Below are 27,500 nucleotides of genomic sequence, written 5' to 3' on the forward strand. Positions count from 1 at the left end.
ACACACACACACACACACACACACACACACACACACACACACACACAGCAGGACTGACCGGTGGGTTTGTGGAGGGTGTGTGTGTAGGTTGCTGGCAGCTGCAGAACAAAATTGGATGGATTGTTGTCTTTAATGAAACCCTCCACAGCTTTAGACTGCACGACCTTTGACTCCCAGAGCTGAAACACACACACACACAAACACACAGTCAGAAGTCAGCTCAAGCTTGTGTTGTGTGTGTGTGTGTGTGTGTGTGTGTGTGTGTGTGTGTGTGTGTGTGTGTGTGTGTGTGTGTGTGTGTGTGTGTGTGTGTGTGTGTGTGTGTGTGTGTGTGTGTGTGTGTGTGTGTGTGTGTGTGTGTGTGTGTGTGTGTGTGTGTGTGTGTGTGTTGCTGACCTGTCTGAGGTTGTCCAGCACTCGCTCGTCCACTCCTTCATCACAGAATAACTCTCGGACACTCTCCATGACGTCATCGATGACGGACAGGTACAGCTTCGGCTGAACATCATCACGAGCTCAACATACACAACTTCACAACAACAAAACATCAAACACAGGGACGTGTGTGTCGTTTACTCACCAGAGTATTGGCGTTAGAGAGCATGTCGCCTCACTCACACACACACAGTCTGTCTCACTCTCTCTCTCACTAACACACACACACACACACACACACACACACACACACACACACACACACACACACACACACACACACACACACACACCAGTGGTCGCCAATTAAGAGCTCATGAACCAGTTCTAGATTAATTTAATTTACAATTAACCGTGATTAAGACACTGGTGTTGCTACACGCGAAAAGTTGAAGTATAAATCGCAAATAATCACGCAAAGAATTGAATAAAATATGATCCTGAAACACGTGACGGGGAAACGCGACGCGTCTGTAACGCGCAGTGACGTCACTGTTATTTAGCGTAGCACGTCATGTATTTAGGATGTCATTTGTCTTTTAGAAAACCCAAACAAATCTTTAGAATCAATCTACTGTTAACTTCAGAAACTATTTTCACAAATAAAGGTTTCTGAAGGAAACTCCTATTAAAGATTTCTTATGTGAAGAATATTTCATCAAATCACTAGAATAATTGACCCTAGAACATATACTTGTTTTTTAAAATAAATATATGAGATCTTTCATGTAGATGATTTAAATCTGTTTGCTGTTTTTACTTGTTTAACATGTACTGATGGAAATGTTCTAGATTTCTAAGAGATGTGTGTTTCATTGACACGCCCCCAAATCATAAACATGGGGCTTTAAATAAAGTCCATCCTGTATTTTGTAATCTTGTTCCAATAGGAGAAACAGAACATGATGAACACAGAAGTGCAAAATATTTTTAAGATGGTAGAATGCAGTTTTACAGATGCTAGAAACGTGGCTTTCAAACGAAAGATTGGTATCAAAGAGCACACCCAGGTTCCTCATTGACGACGAGTGTGTGTGTGTGTGTGTGTGTGTGTGTGTGTGTGTGTGTGTGTGTGTGTGTGTGTGTGTGTGTGTGTGTGTGTGTGTGTGTGTGTGTGTGTGTGTGTGTGTGTGTGTGTGTGTGTGTGTGTGTGTGTGTGAGAGATTGGTATCAAAGAGCACACCCAGGTTCCTCACTGACGACGAGGACTGGACAGAACAGCATCAAGTGTTAGACAGTATTCTAGGCTACTACTTGTGGAGCTTTTTTGTCCAATAATAATTTCTTTTTTTTTCTGAATTGAGTTGCAGGAAATTACTGGTCATCCAATGTTTTATATCAGCTCTGCATTCCGTTAATCTTGTGAATTGGTAAGTTTCTTCAGGGCGTGAAGAAATATAGAGCTGAGTATCGTCAGCATAACAATGAAAACTAACGCCATGCTTCCTAATGATATCTCCCAGTGGTAGCATGTACAGGGTGAAGAGTAGCGGTCCTAGCACTGAGCCTTGTGGTACTCCATACTGAACTTGCGATCGGTGTGACATATCTTAATTTACTGCTACAAACTGATAACGGTCGCATAGGTATAATTTAAACCATGACAAAGCAATTCCGCTAATACCTACATCATTTTCGAGTCTATTCAAAAGAATGTTGTGGTCGATAGTATCAAATGCAGCGCTAAGATCGAGTAACACTAATAGAGAGATACAGCCACGATCAGATGATAAGAGTAAATCATGTGTAACTCTGATGAGAGCAGTCTCAGTGCTATGATACGGTCTAAATCCTGACTGGAAATCCTCACAGATGCCATTTCTTTCTAAAAAGGAGCATAATTGTGAAGACACTGCCTTTTCTAGTGTTTCTGACAGAAAGGGTAGATTTGAGATCGGCCTGTAATTGACTAATTCTGTAGGATCAAGTTGCGTTTTTTTAATAAGTGGTTTAATAATAGCCAACTTAAAAGTTTTCGGTACATATCCTAATGACAAAGATGAATTAATGATATTAAGAAGAGGATCTATGACCTCTGGTAGCATCTCTTTTAACAGCCTAGTCGGTACAGGGTCAAGCATACATTTTGTTGATTTTGATGATTTAACGAGTTTAGCCAATTCTTCTTCTCCTATAGCAGTGAATGAGTGAGTGAGTGTGTGTGTGTGTGTGTGTTCTCCTATAGCAGTGAATGAGTGTAATTTTTCCTCAGTGACACTACAATGCTCTGTCTGATGTGATACTGTAGTAGACGCTGCATGGTTAAAATTTTCTTCCTAATATTATCAATCTTACATGTGAAGAAGTTCATAAAGTCATTACTGCTGTGCTGTTTACAATCATCAGAAGTTGAAGCTTTATTTTTGGTTAATTTAGCCACTGTATGGAATAAATACCTAGGGTTGTGTTTGTTTTCTTCTAAGAGAGTCGAGTAATAAGCAGATCTAGCAGTTTTTACGGCCTTTCTGTATGCGATCATGCGCTCTTTCCACGAATTACGAAAGACCTCTAGTTTTGTTTTCTTCCAGCTGCGCTCCATTTTTCTGGCTGCTGTTTTAAGGGTCCGAGTGTGTGTGTGTGCTCGTTGTACCACGGCGTTGGACTATTTTCTTTAATCTTCTTTAAGCGCAGAGGAGCAACTGTGTCTAAAGTGCTGGAAAAGAGAGAGTCAATAGTTTCTATTGCAACATGGAGTTCTTCTATACTATCTGGGATGCTGAGCAGATGATACTGATGAGGGAGATTATTTAAAAAGCAATCTTTAGTAGCGGCAGTGATTGTCCTGCCATTTTTAAAGCGAGGGGGCGGCTTTGCAACCTTAGCTAAATTAAGTATACATGATACTAAGTAATGATCTGAGATGTCATCACTCTGCTGCAGAATTTCAACGGTATCAACATTTATTCCATGTGACAATATTAGGTCTAAAGTATGATTATGGCGATGAGTGGCTCCTGACACGTGTTGCCTAACTCCAATAGAGTTTAGTGTGTCTTTAAATGCTAATCCCAATGCGTCTTTTTCGTTGTCTACATGGATATTAAAATCACCAACAATTAATACTTTATCTACGGCCAGAACTAACTCTGATAGAAAATCAGCAAATTCTTTGATAAAGTCTGTATTATGCCCTTGAGGCCTGTATACAGTAGCTAACACAAATGTTAAACGGGTTTTGTGTGTGCCTCCACAACGCATGCGTGAGAATATGACGCAGATCCGGCGTTCGGACACATGACCCAGAAGAGATTTGTTTACGAGCAGAGGAAGACGCGCGTATCTCAGCTGTTGAATTCTACATTGATCGTGCTTTAGGTCTCGGTGTAGTTCTCAAATCGGGCTGAAGTGTGCATTTCATGGATTCCCGAACCCCGGCGCTACGTCATATTCTCACGCATGCGTCGTGGAGACACACACGGAAGACAAGAACAAGTTAGATAAAGGTGTTATTTTTATTTATTTTTTTGCGCACAAAAACTATTGTTGTTGCATCGGAAAATTATTGTAGAGCCGCTGTGGTGAGATGGACTTTGTAACGACGTTTTTAGTGCCTTTTATGGGTCTTGGGACTGTAAATGTACTGAATGCCAATGGAGGCCTATCTGAAGCCTTTCTCAGCATCAGATTTACACTAAAATATCTTAATTTGTGTCTGAAGATGAACGGAGGTCTGACGGGTGTCCAACCACATGAGGGTGAGGAATTAATGACAGAATTTTCATTTTTGGGTGAACTAACCCTTTAACTTAGGGCTTCCTTTTGGCACAGTACAGTTTTAACTGGCATTTGTGGATGTAACTACGTATTGTGGTACTTGACAAAGGTTTGCCAAAGTAGTCCTGAGCCCATGTGGTGATATGGCTTATAGATGAATGACGATTCTTGATGCAGTGCCGCCTGAGGGATCGGAGATCACGGTTGTTCAGCTTAGGCTTGCGCCCTTGTCCTTTACGCACTGAAATTCCTCCAGATTCCTTGAATCTTTTAATTATGTTATGCACTGTTGAATGTGAAATATCCAAATCTCTTCCTATCTTTCTTTGAGGAACATTGTTTTTAAACATTTCAATAATTTTCTCACGTATTTGTTGGCAAACTGGCGATCCTCGGCCCATCTTTGCTCCTAAAGGATTAGACCTTTCTTGGATGCTGCTTTTGTACCAAATCATAATTACAATCACCTGTTGACATCACCTGTTTCAAATCACATCATTATTTAACCATTTTACCTCATTACTAGCCCTAAACTGCTCCTGTCCCAACTTTTTTTGAAATGTGCTGCAGGTCTGAATGACAGGAACGGATGCATATTTACAAATGACATGAAGTTGACCAGACAAAACATGAAATATTTTGTGTTCATATTGTCTGCAATGAAATACAAGTCAAAGTAAATTTAGAAATCACTTCTTTTTCTCTTTTTTTTGCGTTTTCTATACTGTCCCAACTTTTTCTGATTTGGGGTTGTAAATTACAGCAACCCCCCCCCTTTCAGACGCGGCTCATGTTTATAACAGTAATCTTGGGGGGTGGACTATTTAAAGTAATGTAGTCGTTATAATGTTATCATTTGTTCATCTGTAGTATTTCTATTTTTTATGTGTTGAACATCAAGAACATTTTTACCCTTAAGCGGGTTTGAGAGTTTTTTGTATTTGTTAATTCGGGGAACAGACACAGTCTCTGTGTGATGATATGTAGATGTGTGAGTCTCTGTGTGATGATATGTAGATGTGAGAGTCTCTGTGTGATGATATGTAGATGTGTGAGTCTCTGTGTGATGATATGTAGATGTGAGAGTCTCTGTGTGATGATATGTAGATGTGTGAGTCTCTGTGTGATGATATGTAGATGTGAGAGTCTCTGTGTGATGATATGTAGATGTGTGAGTCTCTGTGTGATGATATGTAGATGTGAGAGTCTCTGTGTGATGATATGTAGATGTGAGAGTCTCTGTGTGATGATATGTAGATGTGAGAGTCTCTGTGTGAGTCTCTGTGTGATGATATGTAGATGTGTGAGTCTCTGTGTGATGATATGTAGATGTGAGAGTCTCTGTGTGATGATATGTAGATGTGAGTCTCTGTGTGATGATATGTAGATGTGTGAGTCTCTGTGTGAGTCTCTGTGTGATGATATGTAGATGTGAGAGTCTCTGTGTGATGATATGTAGATGTGTGAGTCTCTGTGTGATGATATGTAGATGTGAGAGTCTCTGTGTGATGATATGTAGATGTGTGAGTCTCTGTGTGATGATATGTAGATGTGTGAGTCTCTGTGTGATGATATGTAGATGTGTGAGTCTCTGTGTGATGATATGTAGATGTGAGAGTCTCTGTGTGATGATATGTAGATGTGTGAGTCTCTGTGTGATGATATGTATATGTGTGAGTCTCTGTGTGATGATATGTAGATGTGTGAGTCTCTGTGTGATGATATGTATATGTGTGAGTCTCTGTGTGATGATATGTAGATGTGTGAGTCTCTGTGTGATGATATGTAGATGTGAGAGTCTCTGTGTGATGATATGTAGATGTGTGAGTCTCTGTGTGATGATATGTAGATGTGTGAGTCTCTGTGTGATGATATGTAGATGTGTGAGTCTCTGTGTGAGTCTCTGTGTGATGATATGTAGATGTGAGAGTCTCTGTGTGATGATATGTAGATGTGAGAGTCTCTGTGTGATGATATGTAGATGTGTGAGTCTCTGTGTGATGATATGTAGATGTGAGAGTCTCTGTGTGAGTCTCTGTGTGATGATATGTAGATGTGTGAGTCTCTGTGTGATGATATGTAGATGTGAGAGTCTCTGTGTGATGATATGTAGATGTGTGAGTCTCTGTGTGATGATATGTAGATGTGAGAGTCTCTGTGTGATGATATGTAGATGTGTGAGTCTCTGTGTGATGATATGTAGATGTGAGAGTCTCTGTGTGAGTCTCTGTGTGATGATATGTAGATGTGTGAGTCTCTGTGTGATGATATGTAGATGTGTGAGTCTCTGTGTGATGATATGTAGATGTGTGAGTCTCTGTGTGATGATATGTAGATGTGAGAGTCTCTGTGTGAGTCTCTGTGTGATGATATGTAGATGTGTGAGTCTCTGTGTGATGATATGTAGATGTGTGAGTCTCTGTGTGATGATATGTAGATGTGAGAGTCTCTGTGTGAGTCTCTGTGTGATGATATGTAGATGTGTGAGTCTCTGTGTGATGATATGTAGATGTGTGAGTCTCTGTGTGATGATATGTAGATGTGTGAGTCTCTGTGTGATGATATGTAGATGTGAGAGTCTCTGTGTGATGATATGTAGATGTGTGAGTCTCTGTGTGATGATATGAGAGTCTCTGTGTGATGATATGTAGATGTGTGAGTCTCTGTGTGATGATATGTAGATGTGTGAGTCTCTGTGTGATGATATGTAGATGTGTGAGTCTCTGTGTGATGATATGTAGATGTGTGAGTCTCTGTGTGATGATATGTAGATGTGAGAGTCTCTGTGTGATGATATGTAGATGTGTGAGTCTCTGTGTGATGATATGTAGATGTGTGAGTCTCTGTGTGATGATATGTAGATGTGAGAGTCTCTGTGTGATGATATGTAGATGTGAGAGTCTCTGTGTGATGATATGTAGATGTGTGAGTCTCTGTGTGATGATATGTAGATGTGAGAGTCTCTGTGTGATGATATGTAGATGTGAGAGTCTCTGTGTGATGATATGTAGATGTGAGAGTCTCTGTGTGAGTCTCTGTGTGATGATATGTAGATGTGAGAGTCTCTGTGTGATGATATGTAGATGTGTGAGTCTCTGTGTGATGATATGTAGATGTGAGAGTCTCTGTGTGATGATATGTAGATGTGAGAGTCTCTGTGTGATGATATGTAGATGTGTGAGTCTCTGTGTGAGTCTCTGTGTGATGATATGTAGATGTGAGAGTGTGTGATGATATGTAGATGTGAGAGTCTCTGTGTGATGATATGTAGATGTGTGAGTCTCTGTGTGATGATATGTAGATGTGAGAGTGTGTGATGATATGTAGATGTGAGAGTCTCTGTGTGATGATATGTAGATGTGTGAGTCTCTGTGTGATGATATGTAGATGTGAGAGTGTGTGATGATATGTAGATGTGTGAGTCTCTGTGTGATGATATGTAGATGTGAGAGTCTCTGTGTGATGATATGTAGATGTGAGAGTCTCTGTGTGATGATATGTAGATGTGTGAGTCTCTGTGTGAGTCTCTGTGTGATGATATGTAGATGTGAGAGTCTCTGTGTGATGATATGTAGATGTGTGAGTCTCTGATTGATGATATGTAGATGTGTGAGTCTCTGTGTGATGATATGTAGATGTGTGAGTCTCTGTGTGAGTCTCTGTGTGATGATATGTAGATGTGAGAGTCTCTGTGTGATGATATGTAGATGTGAGAGTCTCTGTGTGATGATATGTAGATGTGAGAGTCTCTGTGTGATGATATGTAGATGTGAGAGTCTCTGTGTGATGATATGTAGATGTGAGAGTCTCTGTGTGATGATATGTAGATGTGAGAGTCTCTGTGTGAGTCTCTGTGTGATGATATGTAGATGTGTGAGTCTCTGATTGATGATATGTAGATGTGTGAGTCTCTGTGTGATGATATGTAGATGTGAGAGTCTCTGTGTGAGTCTCTGTGTGATGATATGTAGATGTGAGAGTCTCTGTGTGATGATATGTAGATGTGAGAGTCTCTGTGTGATGATATGTAGATGTGTGAGTCTCTGTGTGATGATATGTAGATGTGAGAGTCTCTGTGTGATGATATGTAGATGTGTGAGTCTCTGTGTGATGATATGTAGATGTGTGAGTCTCTGTGTGATGATATGTAGATGTGAGAGTCTCTGTGTGATGATATGTAGATGTGTGAGTCTCTGTGTGAGTCTCTGTGTGATGATATGTAGATGTGAGAGTCTCTGTGTGATGATATGTAGATGTGTGAGTCTCTGTGTGAGTCTCTGTGTGATGATATGTAGATGTGTGAGTCTCTGTGTGATGATATGTAGATGTGAGAGTCTCTGTGTGAGTCTCTGTGTGATGATATGTAGATGTGTGAGTCTCTGTGTGAGTCTCTGTGTGATGATATGTAGATGTGAGAGTCTCTGTGTGATGATATGTAGATGTGTGAGTCTCTGTGTGATGATATGTAGATGTGTGAGTCTCTGTGTGATGATATGTAGATGTGAGAGTCTCTGTGTGATGATATGTAGATGTGTGAGTCTCTGTGTGATGATATGTAGATGTGTGAGTCTCTGTGTGATGATATGTAGATGTGAGAGTCTCTGTGTGATGATATGTAGATGTGTGAGTCTCTGTGTGATGATATGTAGATGTGAGAGTCTCTGTGTGATGATATGTAGATGTGTGAGTCTCTGTGTGATGATATGTAGATGTGTGAGTCTCTGTGTGATGATATGTAGATGTGTGAGTCTCTGTGTGATGATATGTAGATGTGAGAGTCTCTGTGTGATGATATGTAGATGTGAGAGTCTCTGTGTGAGTCTCTGTGTGATGATATGTAGATGTGTGAGTCTCTGTGTGATGATATGTAGATGTGTGAGTCTCTGTGTGATGATATGTAGATGTGAGAGTCTCTGTGTGATGATATGTAGATGTGAGAGTCTCTGTGTGATGATATGTAGATGTGTGAGTCTCTGTGTGATGATATGTAGATGTGAGAGTCTCTGTGTGATGATATGTAGATGTGAGAGTCTCTGTGTGATGATATGTAGATGTGAGAGTCTCTGTGTGATGATATGTAGATGTGAGAGTCTCTGTGTGATGATATGTAGATGTGTGAGTCTCTGTGTGATGATATGTAGATGTGTGAGTCTCTGTGTGATGATATGTAGATGTGTGAGTCTCTGTGTGATGATATGTAGATGTGTGAGTCTCTGTGTGATGATATGTAGATGTGAGAGTCTCTGTGTGATGATATGTAGATGTGAGAGTCTCTGTGTGATGATATGTAGATGTGTGAGTCTCTGTGTGATGATATGTAGATGTGAGAGTCTCTGTGTGATGATATGTAGATGTGTGAGTCTCTGTGTGATGATATGTAGATGTGAGAGTCTCTGTGTGATGATATGTAGATGTGTGAGTCTCTGTGTGAGTCTCTGTGTGATGATATGTAGATGTGAGAGTCTCTGTGTGATGATATGTAGATGTGAGAGTCTCTGTGTGATGATATGTAGATGTGTGAGTCTCTGTGTGATGATATGTAGATGTGAGAGTCTCTGTGTGATGATATGTAGATGTGTGAGTCTCTGTGTGATGATATGTAGATGTGAGAGTCTCTGTGTGATGATATGTAGATGTGTGAGTCTCTGTGTGATGATATGTAGATGTGAGAGTCTCTGTGTGATGATATGTAGATGTGTGAGTCTCTGTGTGATGATATGTAGATGTGAGAGTCTCTGTGTGATGATATGTAGATGTGTGAGTCTCTGTGTGATGATATGTAGATGTGTGAGTCTCTGTGTGATGATATGTAGATGTGAGAGTCTCTGTGTGATGATATGTAGATGTGAGAGTCTCTGTGTGATGATATGTAGATGTGAGAGTCTCTGTGTGATGATATGTAGATGTGAGAGTCTCTGTGTGATGATATGTAGATGTGAGAGTCTCTGTGTGATGATATGTAGATGTGAGAGTCTCTGTGTGATGATATGTAGATGTGAGAGTCTCTGTGTGATGATATGTAGATGTGAGAGTCTCTGTGTGATGATATGTAGATGTGTGAGTCTCTGTGTGATGATATGTAGATGTGTGAGTCTCTGTGTGATGATATGTAGATGTGAGAGTCTCTGTGTGATGATATGTAGATGTGAGAGTCTCTGTGTGATGATATGTAGATGTGAGAGTCTCTGTGTGATGATATGTAGATGTGAGTCTCTGTGTGATGATATGTAGATGTGTGAGTCTCTGTGTGATGATATGTAGATGTGTGAGTCTCTGTGTGATGATATGTAGATGTGAGAGTCTCTGTGTGATGATATGTAGATGTGAGAGTCTCTGTGTGAGTCTCTGTGTGATGATATGTAGATGTGTGAGTCTCTGTGTGATGATATGTAGATGTGAGAGTCTCTGTGTGATGATATGTAGATGTGTGAGTCTCTGTGTGATGATATGTAGATGTGAGAGTCTCTGTGTGATGATATGTAGATGTGTGAGTCTCTGTGTGATGATATGTAGATGTGTGAGTCTCTGTGTGATGATATGTAGATGTGTGAGTCTCTGTGTGATGATATGTAGATGTGAGAGTCTCTGTGTGATGATATGTAGATGTGAGAGTCTCTGTGTGATGATATGTAGATGTGTGAGTCTCTGTGTGATGATATGTAGATGTGAGAGTCTCTGTGTGATGATATGTAGATGTGTGAGTCTCTGTGTGATGATATGTAGATGTGTGAGTCTCTGTGTGATGATATGTAGATGTGAGTCTCTGTGTGATGATATGTAGATGTGAGAGTCTCTGTGTGATGATATGTAGATGTGAGAGTCTCTGTGTGAGTCTCTGTGTGATGATATGTAGATGTGTGAGTCTCTGTGTGATGATATGTAGATGTGTGAGTCTCTGTGTGAGTCTCTGTGTGATGATATGTAGATGTGTGAGTCTCTGTGTGAGTCTCTGTGTGCTGGGATTGATCTGACTCCGGTGTCGTTAGGGTTAGGGTTCGGGTTAGGGTTAAGGTTAGGGTTAGGGTTAAGGTTAGGGTTAGGTCAGTGAAGCCGCAGTTACTCAAGGGTTAAGGTTAGGGTTAGGTCAGTGAAGCCGCAGTTACTCAAGGGTTAGGGTTAGGTCAGTGAAGCCGCAGTTACTCAAGGGTTAGGGTTAGGGTTAGGTCAGTGAAGCCGCAGGGTTAGGGTTAGGTCAGTGAAGCCGCAGTTACTCAAGGGTTAGGGTTAGGGTTAGGTCAGTGAAGCAGCAGTTACTCAAGGGTTAGGGTTAGGTCAGTGAAGCCGCAGTTACTCAAGGGTTAGGGTTAGGTCAGTGAAGCAGCAGTTACTCAAGGGTTAGGGTTAGGTCAGTGAAGCCGCAGTTACTCAAGGGTTAAGGTTAGGGTTAGGTCAGTGAAGCCGCAGTTACTCAAGGGTTAAGGTTAGGGTTAGGTCAGTGAAGCCGCAGTTACTCAAGGGTTAAGGTTAGGGTTAGGTCAGTGAAGCCGCAGTTACTCAAGGGTTAGGGTTAGGTCAGTGAAGCCGCAGTTACTCAAGGGTTAGGGTTAGGTCAGTGAAGCAGCAGTTACTCAAGGGTTAGGGTTAGGTCAGTGAAGCCGCAGTTACTCAAGGGTTAAGGTTAGGGTTAGGTCAGTGAAGCCGCAGTTACTCAAGGGTTAGGGTTAGGTCAGTGAAGCCGCAGTTACTCAAGGGTTAGGGTTAGGTCAGTGAAGCCGCAGTTACTCAAGGGTTAGGGTTAAGGTTAGGGTTAGGGTTAAGGTTAGGGTTAGGGTTAAGGTTAGGGTTAGGTCAGTGAAGCCGCAGTTACTCAAAGGTTAGGGTTAGGTCAGTGAAGCCGCAGTTACTCAAGGGTTAGGGTTAGGTCAGTGAAGCCGCAGTTACTCAAGGGTTAGGGTTAGGTCAGTGAAGCCGCAGTTACTCAAGGGTTAGGGTTAGGTCAGTGAAGCCGCAGTTACTCAAGGGTTAGGGTTAGGTCAGTGAAGCCGCAGTTACTCAAGGGTTAAGGTTAGGGTTAGGTCAGTGAAGCCGCAGTTACTCAAGGGTTAGGGTTAGGTCAGTGAAGCCGCAGTTACTCAAGGGTTAAGGTTAGGGTTAGGTCAGTGAAGCCGCAGTTACTCAAGGGTTAGGGTTAGGTCAGTGAAGCCGCAGTTACTCAAGGGTTAGGGTTAGGTCAGTGAAGCAGCAGTTACTCAAGGGTTAGGGTTAGGTCAGTGAAGCCGCAGTTACTCAAGGGTTAAGGTTAGGGTTAGGTCAGTGAAGCCGCAGTTACTCAAGGGTTAGGGTTAAGGTTAGGTCAGTGAAGCCGCAGTTCCTCAAGGGTTAGGGTTAGGGTTAAGGTTAGGGTTAAGGTTAGGTCAGTGAAGCCGCAGTTACTCAAGGGTTAAGGTTAGGGTTCGGGTTAGGGTTAAGGTTAGGTCAGTGAAGCCGCAGTTCCTCAAGGTAATGGAAGATTGGGCTGAATATATAATGATCACAGGGATGAACTGAGAGAAGAAATGACAGCGCAGAACTCTTGTTTTCTCATCATTTATAGCAGTGTAACATCTTATTTTCAGAAACTCTTTCTCCTTTATTATGCACACTTTACTTGAGACAATATCATTTTATTAAACCACATAAATAACGGTAAATGCACAGGCGTATGGTAATAACCAGATTAGGAAATCACGAACTAGAGCCCTAAAGTGACTTTTGGCGTAAAAAATCCCTCAGACTTTCATGTGCACTTTCACTGAAGGGTTTACTTCTGCCAAAGTTACACACACACACACACACACACACGAGTGAAAGTCTCAGCGTACTTATGAGTCTAATGTGTGTTTCTGAAAACATTTGTCAGACGTGCTTATTATCTGTGTGTCCATGATTTAACAGTCACATATACACATGTATATAAATATAGCAAATGGGTTCAGAATTGTAAAGTGCAGTAACACTATAAATTGTTGAATAGGACCATTATAGATATTAAAATATTCTGAAAATATATATTTATTCTCATGGTTAATATTAGTTTACCAAATGTACCAGATGTGAACGCTAAATGAAAAACGCCAGTCAAGCTAAGAGTAACTCTAGCGGCGCTTCTGCAGGCTTCATTCTGTGTGTAAAGAGCATCATCTTCATCATCATCATCATCGACTTCATCATCGACTTCATCATCATCATCGACTTCATCATCCTCCTCATCTTCATCAAACATCAACATCATCTTCATGAATCATTTTCTTCATCATCCTCCTAATCTTCATCAATCATCTTCATCTTCAATCATCTTCATCAAACATCATCATCCTCATCATTCTTCATCTTCATCAAACATCATCATCTTCATCATTCTTCATCATCCTCATCATCTTCATCAAACATCATCATCAATCATTGTCTTCTTCATCATCCTCCTCATCTTCATCAATCATTGTCTTCTTCATCATCATCCTCATCTTCATCAATCATTGTCTTCTTCATCATCATCCTCATCTTCATCAATCATTGTCTTCTTCATCATCCTCCTCATCTTCATCAATCATTGTCTTCTTCATCATCATCCTCATCTTCATCAATCATTGTCACCCTCCTCCCCCTCATCTTCATCCTCCTCATCTTCATCCTCCTCCTCATCATCTTCATCTTCATCCTCCTCATCTTCATCATCATCCTCCTCATCTTCATCATCATCCTCCTCATCTTCATCTTCATCCTCCTCATCTTCATCCTCCTCCTCATCATCTTCATCTTCATCCTCCTCATCTTCATCATCATCCTCCTCATCTTCATCCTCCTCCTCATCTTCATCATCTTCATCCTCCTCATCTTCATCCTCCTCCTCCTCATCATCTTCATCACAGGTGAATCCGTCCCGGTCCTCAGGTCACTGTGTCGCGCAGCCTGAGCGCTTCTGAGACTCCGCCTCGATCAACTTCTTCTCCATTTCCACCTGAGGATGAAAAGACACATAATAAATGATTTCATAAGTTTGTAAAAAGGATGTGAAATGTGTTGTTGCTGACCTGGCAGTGATAGTAGGCCCTGCTGCTCAGGTGTTTCTGCGGCTGGACGTCACACTCGATGCCCAGGGTCTTCACTCGGGTGTGGGACGCCACCACATCTGCCACCTCACACTCCACACTGAGCAACGGCTGCCAGCCGGCGGGAATCTGCTGATCTGAGGCCAGCTCCAGCTTACACGCCAGCGACTGAGGCTGGTCCACAGCTAACACACACCAAACACACACCAAACACACACCAAACACACAAGCCGTGAGCATCTCATCACTGACACCAGCAGAACTGCCTCAGAAAACTCAATATCAATCAAAATATCACAAGCAGATCCCAGTCGAATGAGTGGAGGAGCGGCCTCAGTTATATCTGAAGTTCTTGTTTGAATTAAAAAGATTATTTTCTCTCATCACATTGTGGTTAAAGGATTAGTTCACCCAAAACTGTAAATTGTGTGATTAATGACTGAGCCTCATGTGGTTGGACACCCGTCAGACCTCCGTTCATCTTCAGACACAAATGAAGATATTTTAGTGTAAATCTGATGCTCTGAAAGGCCTCCATTGGCTCAACTTTACACTCTCAAGACCCTTAAAAGACACTAAAGACTAAAGTTACAAAGTCCATCTCACTACAGCGGCTCTACAATAACTTTATGAAGACGAGAATAGTTTCTGTGCGCAAAAAAACCCTAAATAACGACTTATATAGTGATGACGATTTCAAAACACGGCCTCATGAAGCTTCAGAGCGTTATGAATCAGTGAGTCGATTCGGCGGTTCAGAGCGTTATGAATCAGTGAGTCGATTCAGCGGATCGAAGCGTTATGAATCAGTGAGTCGAATCATGATTCGGATCGCGTGTCAAACTGCCAAACTGCTGAAATTTGGCGATTCAAACCACTGAATCGACTCACTGATTCATAACGCTCTGAACCGCTGATTCGACTCACTGATTCATAACGCTTCAAAGCTTCATGATGCCGTGTTTTGAAATCGCCATCACTATACAAGTCGTTATTTAGGGTTTTTTTGCGCACAGAAACTATTCTCGTCTTCATAAAGTTATTGTAGAGCCGCTGTAGTGAGATGGACTTTGTAACTTTAGTCTTTAGTGTCTTTTAAGGGTCTTGAGAGTGTAAAGTTGAGCCAATGGAGGCCTTTCAGAGCATCAGATCTACACTAAAATATCTTCATTTGTGTCTGAAGATGAACGGAGGTCTGACGGGTGTCCAACCACATGAGGCTCAGTCATTCATGACACAATTTACAGTTTTGGCTGAACTAACCCTTTAACACCAAGTGTGGCATTTCTCAGATGTTTTAATGTGCCAGTAAACTCCCACACTGCTGTTTTATGGCATTTATTGCTTATGATATTCTCTATATTAGTTGTATTAATAAGGGCAAGTTTGTCCCAGTTAAAGCGATGATTCAGCTCATAGAAAACAAACAGAACAATACTAAACCCATGTACATCTCTGGGCTGGAAAACTCGGCCAGGTTCATAAGGAACTGTTTTTGAACTATTTTGTATTTATGGTCATAATCTGGATGAAAAGCTCTTGTGTTGGTCAGCGGCTCCGGAAGCGGAGAGGATGTTAATGCTTTAATGAGTCCAACCAGTTCAGTCTGACTCTCTTATCCGGTTTAAATCCTCAGTGTAATGAAGAACTGAAGCTCACAGCTTTGCTCTCGTTCGAGTCGTTTCATTAAAGTGCATGATTTTTATTTTATTGCAGTATTTGAATGTGACTGTGGACAGAGATTAAACATGTGATGTGTGTAGTGAGGTGAAGACACTCTCTCGAGGACTCACTTTACCCCACTGATATACATTCATGATGTACTGTGTATACACCGATCAGGCATTACATTATGACCACCTTCCTAATATTGTATCGGTCCCCCTTTTGCTTCCAACAGGACAGGGCATGGGCACCCTGACTGACACCTGTCAGAACCAGCAGTCACTTCTTGAGCAATTTGAGCTCCAGTAGCACTTCTGATAGAGACTGGCCACTGCAGACCGGGAACAGCCCACAAGAGCTGCAGTTTTGGAGATGTTCTGACCCAGTCTCTAGCCGTCACAATCTGGCCCTTGTCAAACTCGCTCTAATCCTCACGCTTGCCCATTTTTCCTGCTTCTAACACATCAACTCTGAGGACAACATGTTCACTTGCTGCCTAATATATCCCACCCACTAACAGATCATCAGTGTTACTCACTTCACCGGTCAGTAGAGATATTCCGATACCCGTGTGTGTGTGTGTGTGTGTGTGTGTGTGTGCGTGTGTGTGTGTCAGAGTCCTGTCTGTGTGGCTGCGTCTCATATCAGCTATTCAAGGGACACTCTGACACACACACACACACACACACACACACACACACACACACACACACACACACACACACACACAAACACGTGTCAGTCTCCTGGGGCCCGTTCTTCGTACCTCGCTTATTACATCTGAGATGATTTGACAGATCCCAGATCTTTTAATCGTGATAACTGATCTCTGGCTAATTTGGTTCTTCAAACAAATTTGCTGATTGGATTAAAATATCTGGATTAAATGATCTAAGATTACGGAGCGTTCTTTTTTTCCCTGAAGAGGGCAGATGCATCGATACTCGAAACCACGATCAGCAATGCAGCGATTGGCTGGCGTCAAGACAGCAACGTAATGACATCATATAATTAAAAAAGCCACCTGGCAAAAAACTTGACACAATAAAAACCCCACGAATTTCTGGACATTTATAAGGAAACAGCCAAACCACCAAACCAACATACAAGTTATTATAGATAAATTATAAATGTTTTTTTTTTTTTTTTTAACATGATTACTAATTATTTATATTCACTATTTTATACAGTATTTGTACACCCCTTACATTTTTATTTCAATGTTGTAATTTAATTTTTAATTCAATTTGGAGCAGATTTGTAACGTGACAGTATTAAAGTTTCTTAAGGATCAAGATCAAATTATCTGCATCTCTTGCGCTGCATGAAGCCACTCCCATAATATCTGTGATCACTTCAATTAATGCACGGCTCATATTAACTGTACAACATGTGTGTAAACCTCCAATAAAATGATAAAGTAATTATTCCATCACAAATAAATCGCTCAATCAAATGGCTGTGTCTATATTATTATATACAACATTATAATATTATATACATTCTCATATACATATACAATATAACATTTTTATATTATTATTATTATTTAAAATGATTATTATTGCCCCAGGTTCAGTAATGCACTCTTGTAATAAAGTAGCAGTGGCTGGGACAGATTTTAAGTATCACCTCAAGATGCAATCTAATCCTGTTTACATGAAATGAGCCGCTCATGAGCAGGTTTAAGCTTACGGACCTGTTACTATGACAGCAAGTCCAGGATGAGCTTCGAAGAACCAAACAATCCGAGATCATGTTAAATCGTCAACAATCAAATCCAGCTAACTGAGTTAGCGACGTGCGAAGAACGAGCCCCAGGTCACATCGAGTTCTCTTTTGCTCATGAACAAACAATAACAACAACACAGAGAATGTTGAGTATTCTCATATTAGGGTCTTAAATTAGTTAAATAATGTCTTAAATGAACTTAAAGAGTTGTGAGATAATGAGATGCGGCTGTTCTTAAAGTGACAGGAGCACTGATGATGATGATGATGTCATTAATGTTCATCTCAGAACAACGGGAACAGAGGAAAGTGTAGCTTTAATGAGGATTCATCTATATTTCATTTATTATTTACACAGTTAAGAAAGGTGTTTGATAACTATTACATTTCTGTATATGTCTAACAGGGAAGGCACCGGTAAAAATAACATTTATTATTTTGGGTTTATGTAAAGATTGTTTTAAGTTCACTTAAATTAAAAGTTGTTTTTTTAAAGCCTAATAAATGTTGAAATTGGGAGCTTTCAGTTATACTGTAATGTACCGTCATTAATGTTTCATAGACACTTTAGTATCAGTGATACTGGCCTTCATTCATAAAAACATGACAATACAACACATATTTAAAATATACTGTCTTTAAAGGAACTGTGTGTAAGAAATGTATCTCAATTAATCATAAAATGGCCCTGATATGTCACTAGACATTAAGAAATCATGTTAATTTCAAATACTTATATCACTGACAACAGTAGTCCGGCCAGGATATTGTCCTTTTAAAAGTGAAGTTGCAGCCCTCAACTGATGTTGATGTTGACGTGTTGTGTTTTGGCCTGAAGCTCCGCCCTCTGCCTATCTACCAATCACGAAGTCCGCAGTGTTTCGGCATCCGGGTTGCCAGTTATAGTTACCACAGCAGCAGCTACAAACTTTTTGGATAAAAAACGTCTAACTTTACGAAACCTAAAAGACCTCGTTATGAATCAGAAAAACGTTGTGACAATGTCCGAAATAAAACAAGGATTTGTATAAGAGATGCCTTTGAAAGATGAAGACGGCTGAAAACGCAGAAGAATTTAAAGACAGACGCCAACATTGCTAATTTCCTCCTGGACAGGTAAGGTTCATCTGGCTAACAATTACAATTCAAATTGGACATTTCAAATATTCATGACAGTCGAACAAAGTTATGCATGTTCGTGCAAAGTATAACGTTAGGTTAGCGCATATGGAGGAGGTGGGTCATTGAATTGTCATTATGCTGAGACGCTGAGGAAAACAACATTAGCACGCCCATTATGGCAATGTGAAAACGTATATGAGACAGTAGCCTAACGTTACCTTGGTAAAAATGATTCCTTATTCGTTCTTCGCATATATAGTGGACAACACATGCTGCAAGTTGAACTGTATGACACACAGTGACTTAGGCTTGTAACTTACTTTAATGACAGATATACCGTTACAAGTTAGACTAATAGCTAACTAACTGTTCTAACAATGTACTGTCACATACGAGCGTTGTGAATCAAAATATTAAAAACTTGCGATTAATCGCGATTAATTACAGGAAAAAATTTGATTAATAAGTTGTTGTTTTTTAATCGATGCCCAGCACTACTTAAGAGCTATTCAGGACCGATCTCAGAACAACTCTGAGCAAGGAAAATACAAAAACTTTTATCTTAATGAAGAGGCGGGGCTGACCCCATTGCTACGTATGACACAGGGTTTCGAAGACTGTGATTGGTTGGTTGTCCAAAAAGGGGAAAAAAGGAGCGCTTTTAAGTATAGGGTAGGGATGCGCGGTATACCGGTGCTGGGAAAATACCGGTACATATTTAATTTCAAACGGTACGATATCATGATTTTGCTCATTTCGGTATATGCTGCTGTTTCGAAGTTCACCGCTAGGTGGCAGTGCGCTACCCAAACTTGCGCGAAACCGACAAATGTGGCGCCATAGAGGAACAAAATGAACACAGCAGTTGATTCTCACTCAAGACGCCCTAAACTCATTAATAAAGAGAGGATTAGACGTGAAATTTGGAATTACTTTGCTTATAAAACTGCTGAAGAACCATCAAACCTTGCCAAACATCGGTCACTCGCCATTCCTGACTTGTATAAGACATTAAGAGATCGACAGGTGACTGCATAAATCAAACCATCTAATTTAGACATTTATTTTCTTTTAACACTGATCAACGCACATACATAAGATCGTATCGTTTAAATATCATGAAATGAGTGTTAGTTTCAACCAGAGTCGTTTAGATTTCATAATATTTGCACTATTATATTTGCGTAAGACATAACCAACTGTGTTTATGTGACTCACTAAAGATGGACATTTTTGACATAAGTTTGTGTGTTTTGACTAAGGAAAAACAGCTTAATTTGGAATGCGCGAGCTCTTTAGGCTTGTGTGTGTGTTGTTGGTATGAGCACAAAGAAAACTCTTTTAGCTCTCATACCATGTATTACAGAATGCTATAAAAATCGCTCGCATGTTCAAATTGGCGAGGTTTAAAAAGACGTGGGCAGTGATCTCCGTCAGCTCTCCGAAACGAAAGAATAAGTGTTGAATGTGAGCGCGCAGATGCTTTTATAGAGCATGTGCGATGTCTTTTGAAGCTAGAAGTAATCTGCTCATTTTGAGAGCTTTTACTTACTAGAGCTAAATTACTTTGCACAAGAAAGTTTCCAAATGACTGATTTGATAGACGTTGATTCATTAAATAATAAACATTTGCGTTAATTTCCCGCTTTATAAACCTCAAACTTGCGAGAGTGAGTAAAATTATGCGCAATACCTGCGGCAAAATTCAGACCCTGTGTGGTATCGATTTAATATCGGTATTAGATTGTGGTACCGTACCGAAGACAATGTTGTGGTATCGAGCCATCCCTAGTATAGGGTCTATTCTAAGCCTTCACTTTGAAATTACAAGCGCAAATTGTCCTATTTTACCCCACACACACACACACACACACACACACACACACACACACACACACACACACACACACACACACACACACACACACACACACACACACACACACACACACACACACACACACACACACACACACACACACACACACACACACACACACACACACACACACACACACACACACACACACACACACACACACACACACACACACACACACACACACACACACACACACACACACACACACACACACACACACACACACACACACACACACACACACACACACACACACACACACACACACACACACGTATATAAATCCTTTTATTATTTACCATGCTGTTCATTTCCTATAAGGTTTTTGATTGGCTTAGAATTATAAATATTGTTCCACTCTTTCCAATTACACTGATTGCTGGCATGTCGATTTAATTGGTGGTTTGAAAGTTGGGTTTAATGCAACAAACATGATCCCTGCACGATCTATAGCGTCTTAAGTCACTGTCCTCCATTGTCTGCAACACGTTTCTTCTCCCTCTTCTTCTTTCTGCCATTTTCTCCTTCTCCCTCTTCTTCTTTCTGCCATTTTCTCCTTCTCCCTCTTCTTCTTTCTGCCATTTTCTCCTTCTCCCTCTTCTTCTTTCTGCCATTTTCTCCTTCTCCCTCTTCTTCTTTCTGCCATTTTCTCCGCTGCTAAAGAAACTCTTAAGCCTCTTAAAAGTCCTCGTCTGTGCTCCAAACAAATTTGATCTTAAGACCTCTTTTAAGGGTTAAGATGCTTTCTGAATTACTTTTTTCTTTACTAGGATTTTTTAGTTAATTTTAAGAGTAAACGCCCACATTTCTAAGAATTTTCTTAGAATTTTGTCACTAGGAGCGAAACTTTGCATTAAGATTCTTATATGAATACGGGCCCTGACATACTGCTAACGCTTTTTCATTTCTTCTTCGCTGCTCTAAACAGGGGTTGCTTGTGGCAAAATAGCACAACTTCCTGTGTTTGCAATGCATTCTGAGCAGCGAAGAAGAACCGCGCAGTGGTTAGGCAAAGCTCGCGGTCATAATAACTAGAGGCGTTTCTCAATGTCAAGGAAGGATCCTCTGAAGCCAGAACTCTGAGGATGCTACGTCATCGACGTCCGTCGAAGGGCTGTTCCAATGTCGAGGATCCTTGGAATTTCAACCACGGTCTGAGTCCTTCGTTCGAAAAATATGCCATAAACAGGAAAGGATGCACACGAGTAGACTTCACGCACTTAGCGTTCTCAAATCACCCACAATCCTATGCGGCAGCTTTGCTATCTTGTTCAAAAAATACAAAAAGTCGGACGTTGGCGGAGTCTGAGCGTTAACGGGGCAATATGCTTTCAAGTGTAAGTGTTTACGTTACCAAACATTTGTTATAACCGTAGTAAATATAAGTTTAACTTTTAAATGCCAGTACAAATTAAAACCGTATTGATATTATACAAATTACGTTATTGATGGCTAACGGATCTTTTCACTGACGTAATGAGGCTGACGCGCACTTGCTAGCCTGTTCCATTTACGTGTTTTCCGAATGCTTAAGAGGAGCCTCGCCTCGCCTCTGGAGGAAGAGGAAGGACCAGTCCTGCAGAGGAAGGATCCTGGACATTGAGAAACACCTTAGGTCTTGTTTAAGAAAATGGCGTCGGATCGGTACATGGGTTCAAGTACTCGCCGATACCAATGCCAGAATTTGTTGTGGTATTGATGATATTTCCCATACTATTATCGGAACAACATTTTTCATTTCATTTCTATCCAGCATTGATACACCAATAGAAGGAGTTGTTCTGTTTCCTTACCCACGTTCTTCGGCGGGAGGCGGTCGATTCTCCACACAACGGCTCGATGCACGTTCTCATATTTGACTGAGCCGACCGACGCGAGCATCACAGACTGAGACTCGGCCACATGAGCGGAGCCCAGGCAGGCGTTTCTGTTCATCCGGGCCTTGAGAGATCTCTGTCTCAGCAGGGACATGCTGTGAGGAACCTTCACCCAATCGCCGGGGAACGGCACTCGCACCACAACGCTTTCACAGAACGCCTCTGGACTTCCTCTAGGCGAAGGGAAACCCGACAGGACGCTGAGGAAGACCTGGAGCTCGATGCAGGCGCCCTGCACCACGAGCAGAGCTTTAACCGAGAGCGGCATGTCCCCGCAGCGGAGCGACTCCGTCCGGAAGCGCACCAGCTCCACCCGACAGCCGTCCGGGGGGCAGAACCGGATCAGCCGCTGGTCTGCAAACGCTGCCTCTTTCACACACTGGTGGAAATGATAGTCTGTGATTTCCATCCAGCCCTCGGCGTCCTCATCAGAACCGTAGGCGGGAGCTTGCCTGAGAAGGCCGAGGTCGTTGAGAGCCAGGAAGCAGTCCACCGCCCCATTGAGGAGCGCCACACAGTGGACCCGCGTGATGCCCGCGCGCTCCAGAGTCGCTCCGTCCTTATCTTGCCTGATCCAGATGTGGTCGGAGATCTGCAGGGACAGCTCCTGCTCTTCATAGTGTTTGTGCTGTGGGGGCGGCACTGGGAGGCGCAGAAGCTCTTCTTCTATGGACACTAGCAAGTCCTCCAGGTCTCCATACTCTGTGGTGCCGAACTTCAGCAGCTGCTCCACCTCCGGTTCGTGGGTCACCTCCTGCTTGGGGTGGTAGCGCTTCCTCTCCACATACAGCACGTGCTCCACCTTCAGTGTGGCGATCTTGCGTGGCTCGCCGTAGTTCTCCAGCTTGGGCGCGGACAGGCCGCAGTGGGCGTGCAGCTGGAACTCTTTGAAGGGTTTCTCTAGGCCCTTCTCGTAGAAGAGCTGGAGCAGGGCCCCGGGCAGCAGCTGCAGGTATACGGGCCCCCACTGGCGGGACGACATGCGGTTCTTCTTCTCTGGGATTCGAAGCATCAGGGACCAACCGTGCCTCCTCTGACTGAGGAACAGTCCCTGGGGAACGAAGGAGGATGGAGTTCTCTTCAAGCCTGAGGGTCGATTCTCTCTTCCCGCCTTCACATCGTCACCATCCAGCTGGTTCTCCTCAGTCCGTAGCTGCTCGAGTTTATGGCATATGTAGGAGTAGGAGTACTGAAGGTGGTCTTGGGGTGGCTCGTTACCGTCCTTCGTACGGATGAAGAACCGGGGCAAACTGGGTCCAGAGTCTGAGTCTGAGGACGAGGTCCAGGACACTCGTTTATGCTCTTCTTCCCCCCAGAAGGGGTTAAAATGGCCCGGCTCATCTTGGGATGCTTTGAGGGAGCCAGAGCCTTCGGTCGTCTTCACGGGGTCTGGTTGAGAGGGCGGGGTCAGACAGAAGTCCGGCTGCTCCTGAGGGCCGTAATGCGAGGGCGTGCACATGGGAGTGTTGCTGGGCACGCCGTAGAATGAGGGCGACTCTACGGCAGCGCTGAAGCTCCACGATTCACTGCCCAGAGAGGGCAGGACCAGCTTCAGGCCGTTGGGCCGAGGTATTGAACCGGAGTTTGATGCAGGAGAGCGCAGGGATTTCTGGGGGGAGGAGAAGGGCGTCCCTTCATCATCAAATGTAACCCAGTTGGCTGGGTGATTGGTGGAGCACATCGCTTTACTCGTGTGTGTACGGCCTCCTGCAGAAACACACACACACACACAAATTAGGTACTTACAGATGTGAAAGCGTTTCAAACCCACGTGTAACGCCTGTTATTTTCTTTTTATTAATTTTTTTATGTGTATTGCCAGTGGATAATTTATTTCTTCCTATCTATCTATCTATCCATCCATCCATCCATCCATCCATCCATCCATCCATCTATCTGCTTTAACTGATTACAAATTCAACATATACAAATATGAAAGAGACAACATTTAAGACATTTATTTTAAGATTTTTACATTCCACCTTAATGCATTTACATTTTTTAAAGGGAAACACATCAGCTCTTGAACAACTGTAAATAATTGATAATTACAGACACTACTGAAAAATGAACTAGCAAAACAGACGGCTGCTTTGGTAACTTGTTATACTGATAGTTATAGCTAAATTCATGAATATACCTATTCATTAACAAACTGTATTCTTACTTCTATGCCATAGCTATTATATTGATTAATAATAGATAGTTAGCTAATATGTGTGCTTGTATATGTGCAATTCTGAAATGCAGAACATGTACAAATCAATTAAATTGTAATGTAGACGCATTTTCTGTGAAGCTGCTTTGAAACGATATGTATCGTGAAAAGCTCTATACAAATCAATGTGAATTGAATTAAATACATTGCAATGGATTAGCTAGCTAAAATATATGTGGTGTGTACTTAGCGATTACATAATATTCTCATACCTCATTCTCAGTACATGCTTTATTTTTATTTGCATCCCTCTCTGACCAGCAGTTAATATAGTCGGCTGTGCTTCTCTTCTTTTCTGGCGCTAATGTTACCCGTGAGCCTCTCATTCACACACCACTCGCTGTTCTGCTGAAAGTGCGACCCATTGGTTGGGCGTTACCAATTGGTTCAATGGAGGGGGGGTATTTTTTGTCTGATTTATTATGACAAACTAATATTTGATTAGGAACAAAATTATTGTTACAAAATAAATGAATTCTACATATTTTTCATTTGATCTACTGTGATTTTCATGATGAAATATTGGGGGTTGTAACTGATGGATTTCAATATTGGTGAGGGGGGGGGGGTTACACAGACCACTGCACTACACCTGCACTACACCTGTACTACACAGACCACTGCACTACACCTGCACTACACCTGTACTACACAGACCACTGCACTACACCTGCACTACACCTGCACTACACCTGTACTACACAGACCACTGCACTACACCTGCACTACACAGACCACTGTACTACACCTGCACTACACCTGCACTACACAGACCACTGCACTACACCTGCACTACACCTGCACTACACCTGTACTACACAGACCACTGCACTACACCTGCACTACACCTGTACTACACAGACCACTGCACTACACCTGCACTACACCTGTACTACACAGACCACTGCACTACACCTGCACTACACCTGTACTACACAGACCACTGCACTACACCTGCACTACACCTGTACTACACAGACCACTGCACTACACCTGTACTACACAGACCACTGCACTACACCTGTACTACACAGACCACTGCACTACACCTGCACTACACCTGTACTACACAGACCACTGCACTACACCTGCACTACACCTGCACTACACCTGTACTACACAGACCACTGCACTACACCTGCACTACACAGACCACTGCACTACACCTGCACTACACAAACCACTGCACTACACCTGCACTACACAGACCACTCCACTACACCTGTACTACACAGACCACTCCACTACACCTGCACTACACCTGCACTACACCTGCACTACACAAACCACTGCACTACACCTGCACTACACAGACCACTGTACTACACCTGCACTACACAAACCACTGCACTACACCTGCACTACACAGACCACTCCACTACACCTGTACTACACAGACCACTCCACTACACCTGCACTACACCTGCACTACACCTGCACTACACCTGCACTACACCTGCACTACACCTGTACTACACAGACCACTGCACTACACCTGTACTACACCTGTACTACACAGACCACTCCACTACACCTGTACTACACCTGCACTACACCTGCACTACACCTGTACTACACAGACCACTGCACTACACCTGTACTACACCTGCACTACACAGACCACTCCACTACACCTGTACTACACCTGCACTACACCTGCACTACACCTGTACTACACAGACCACTGCACTACACCTGTACTACACCTGTACTACACCTGTACTACACAGACCACTCCACTACACCTGTACTACACCTGCACTACACCTGCACTACACCTGTACTACACAGACCACTGCACTACACCTGTACTACACCTGTACTACACAGACCACTGCACTACACCTGCACTACACCTGTACTACACAGACCACTGCACTACACCTGCACTACACCTGCACTACACCTGTACTACACAGACCACTGCACTACACCTGCACTACACCTGTACTACACAGACCACTGCACTACACCTGCACTACACCTGCACTACACAGACCACTGCACTACACCTGCACTACACCTGTACTACACAGACCACTGCACTACACCTGCACTACACCTGTACTACACAGACCACTGCACTACACCTGTACTACACAGACCACTGCACTACACCTGCACTACACCTGTACTACACAGACCACTGCACTACACCTGCACTACACCTGCACTACACCTGTACTACACAGACCACTGCACTACACCTGCACTACACAGACCACTGCACTACACCTGCACTACACAGACCACTCCACTACACCTGTACTACACAGACCACTCCACTACACCTGCACTACACCTGCACTACACCTGCACTACACCTGCACTACACAAACCACTGCACTACACCTGCACTACACAGACCACTGTACTACACCTGCACTACACAAACCACTGCACTACACCTGCACTACACAGACCACTCCACTACACCTGTACTACACAGACCACTCCACTACACCTGCACTACACCTGCACTACACCTGCACTACACCTGCACTACACCTGCACTACACCTGCACTACACCTGTACTACACAAACCACTGCACTACACCTGTACTACACAAACCACTGTACTACACCTGTACTACACAAACCACTGCACTACACCTGTACTACACAAACCACTGCACTACACCTGTACTACACAGACCACTGCACTACACCTGTACTACACAAACCACTGCACTACACCTGTACTACACAAACCACTGTACTACACCTGTACTACACAAACCACTGCACTACACCTGTACTACACAAACCACTGTACTACACCTGTACTACACAGACCACTGTACTACACCTGTACTACACAGACCAC

The 27,500-nt window shown here is 42.5% G+C and overlaps 3 protein-coding genes across 3 annotated transcripts in view; all 3 read right to left on the reverse strand.

The window, feature by feature from the left end:
* gtf2a1l (general transcription factor IIA, 1-like) overlaps positions 1–604 on the reverse strand; it is a gene marked incomplete at its 5' end in the record, with an annotated part of 53,234 nt that extends 52,630 nt beyond the window's left edge. Inside the window, 3 exons of the mRNA XM_079842320.1 lie at positions 47–179; positions 397–498; positions 581–604. Of these exons, the coding sequence (XP_079698446.1) occupies positions 47–179; positions 397–498; positions 581–604 (259 nt within the window). The remainder of the gene's footprint in view (positions 1–46; positions 180–396; positions 499–580) is intronic.
* A 12,064-nt stretch (positions 605–12,668) lies between these two features.
* ston1 (stonin 1) overlaps positions 12,669–27,500 on the reverse strand; it is an 18,766-nt gene continuing 3,934 nt past the window's right edge. Inside the window, exons 3-5 of the mRNA XM_079842319.1 lie at positions 22,371–24,161; positions 14,160–14,362; positions 12,669–14,086 (exon numbers count right to left, since the gene is read on the reverse strand). Coding sequence (XP_079698445.1) covers positions 14,021–14,086; positions 14,160–14,362; positions 22,371–24,135 — 2,034 coding nt within the window. The 5' untranslated portion in view covers positions 24,136–24,161 and the 3' untranslated portion in view covers positions 12,669–14,020. The remainder of the gene's footprint in view (positions 14,087–14,159; positions 14,363–22,370; positions 24,162–27,500) is intronic.
* On the reverse strand, positions 13,433–13,992 carry LOC307141866 (uncharacterized protein; the record flags this gene model as incomplete). Its single annotated transcript, XM_079842322.1, has 2 exons — positions 13,433–13,574; positions 13,723–13,992. 2 exons carry the CDS (start codon positions 13,990–13,992, stop codon positions 13,524–13,526), a joined length of 321 nt encoding a protein of 106 aa, XP_079698448.1. The 3' UTR covers positions 13,433–13,523.

The sequence above is a fragment of the Gobio gobio genome (genome assembly GCF_949357685.1).
Source record: "Gobio gobio genome assembly, chromosome: 18".
Classification (NCBI taxonomy): domain Eukaryota; kingdom Metazoa; phylum Chordata; class Actinopteri; order Cypriniformes; family Gobionidae; genus Gobio; species Gobio gobio.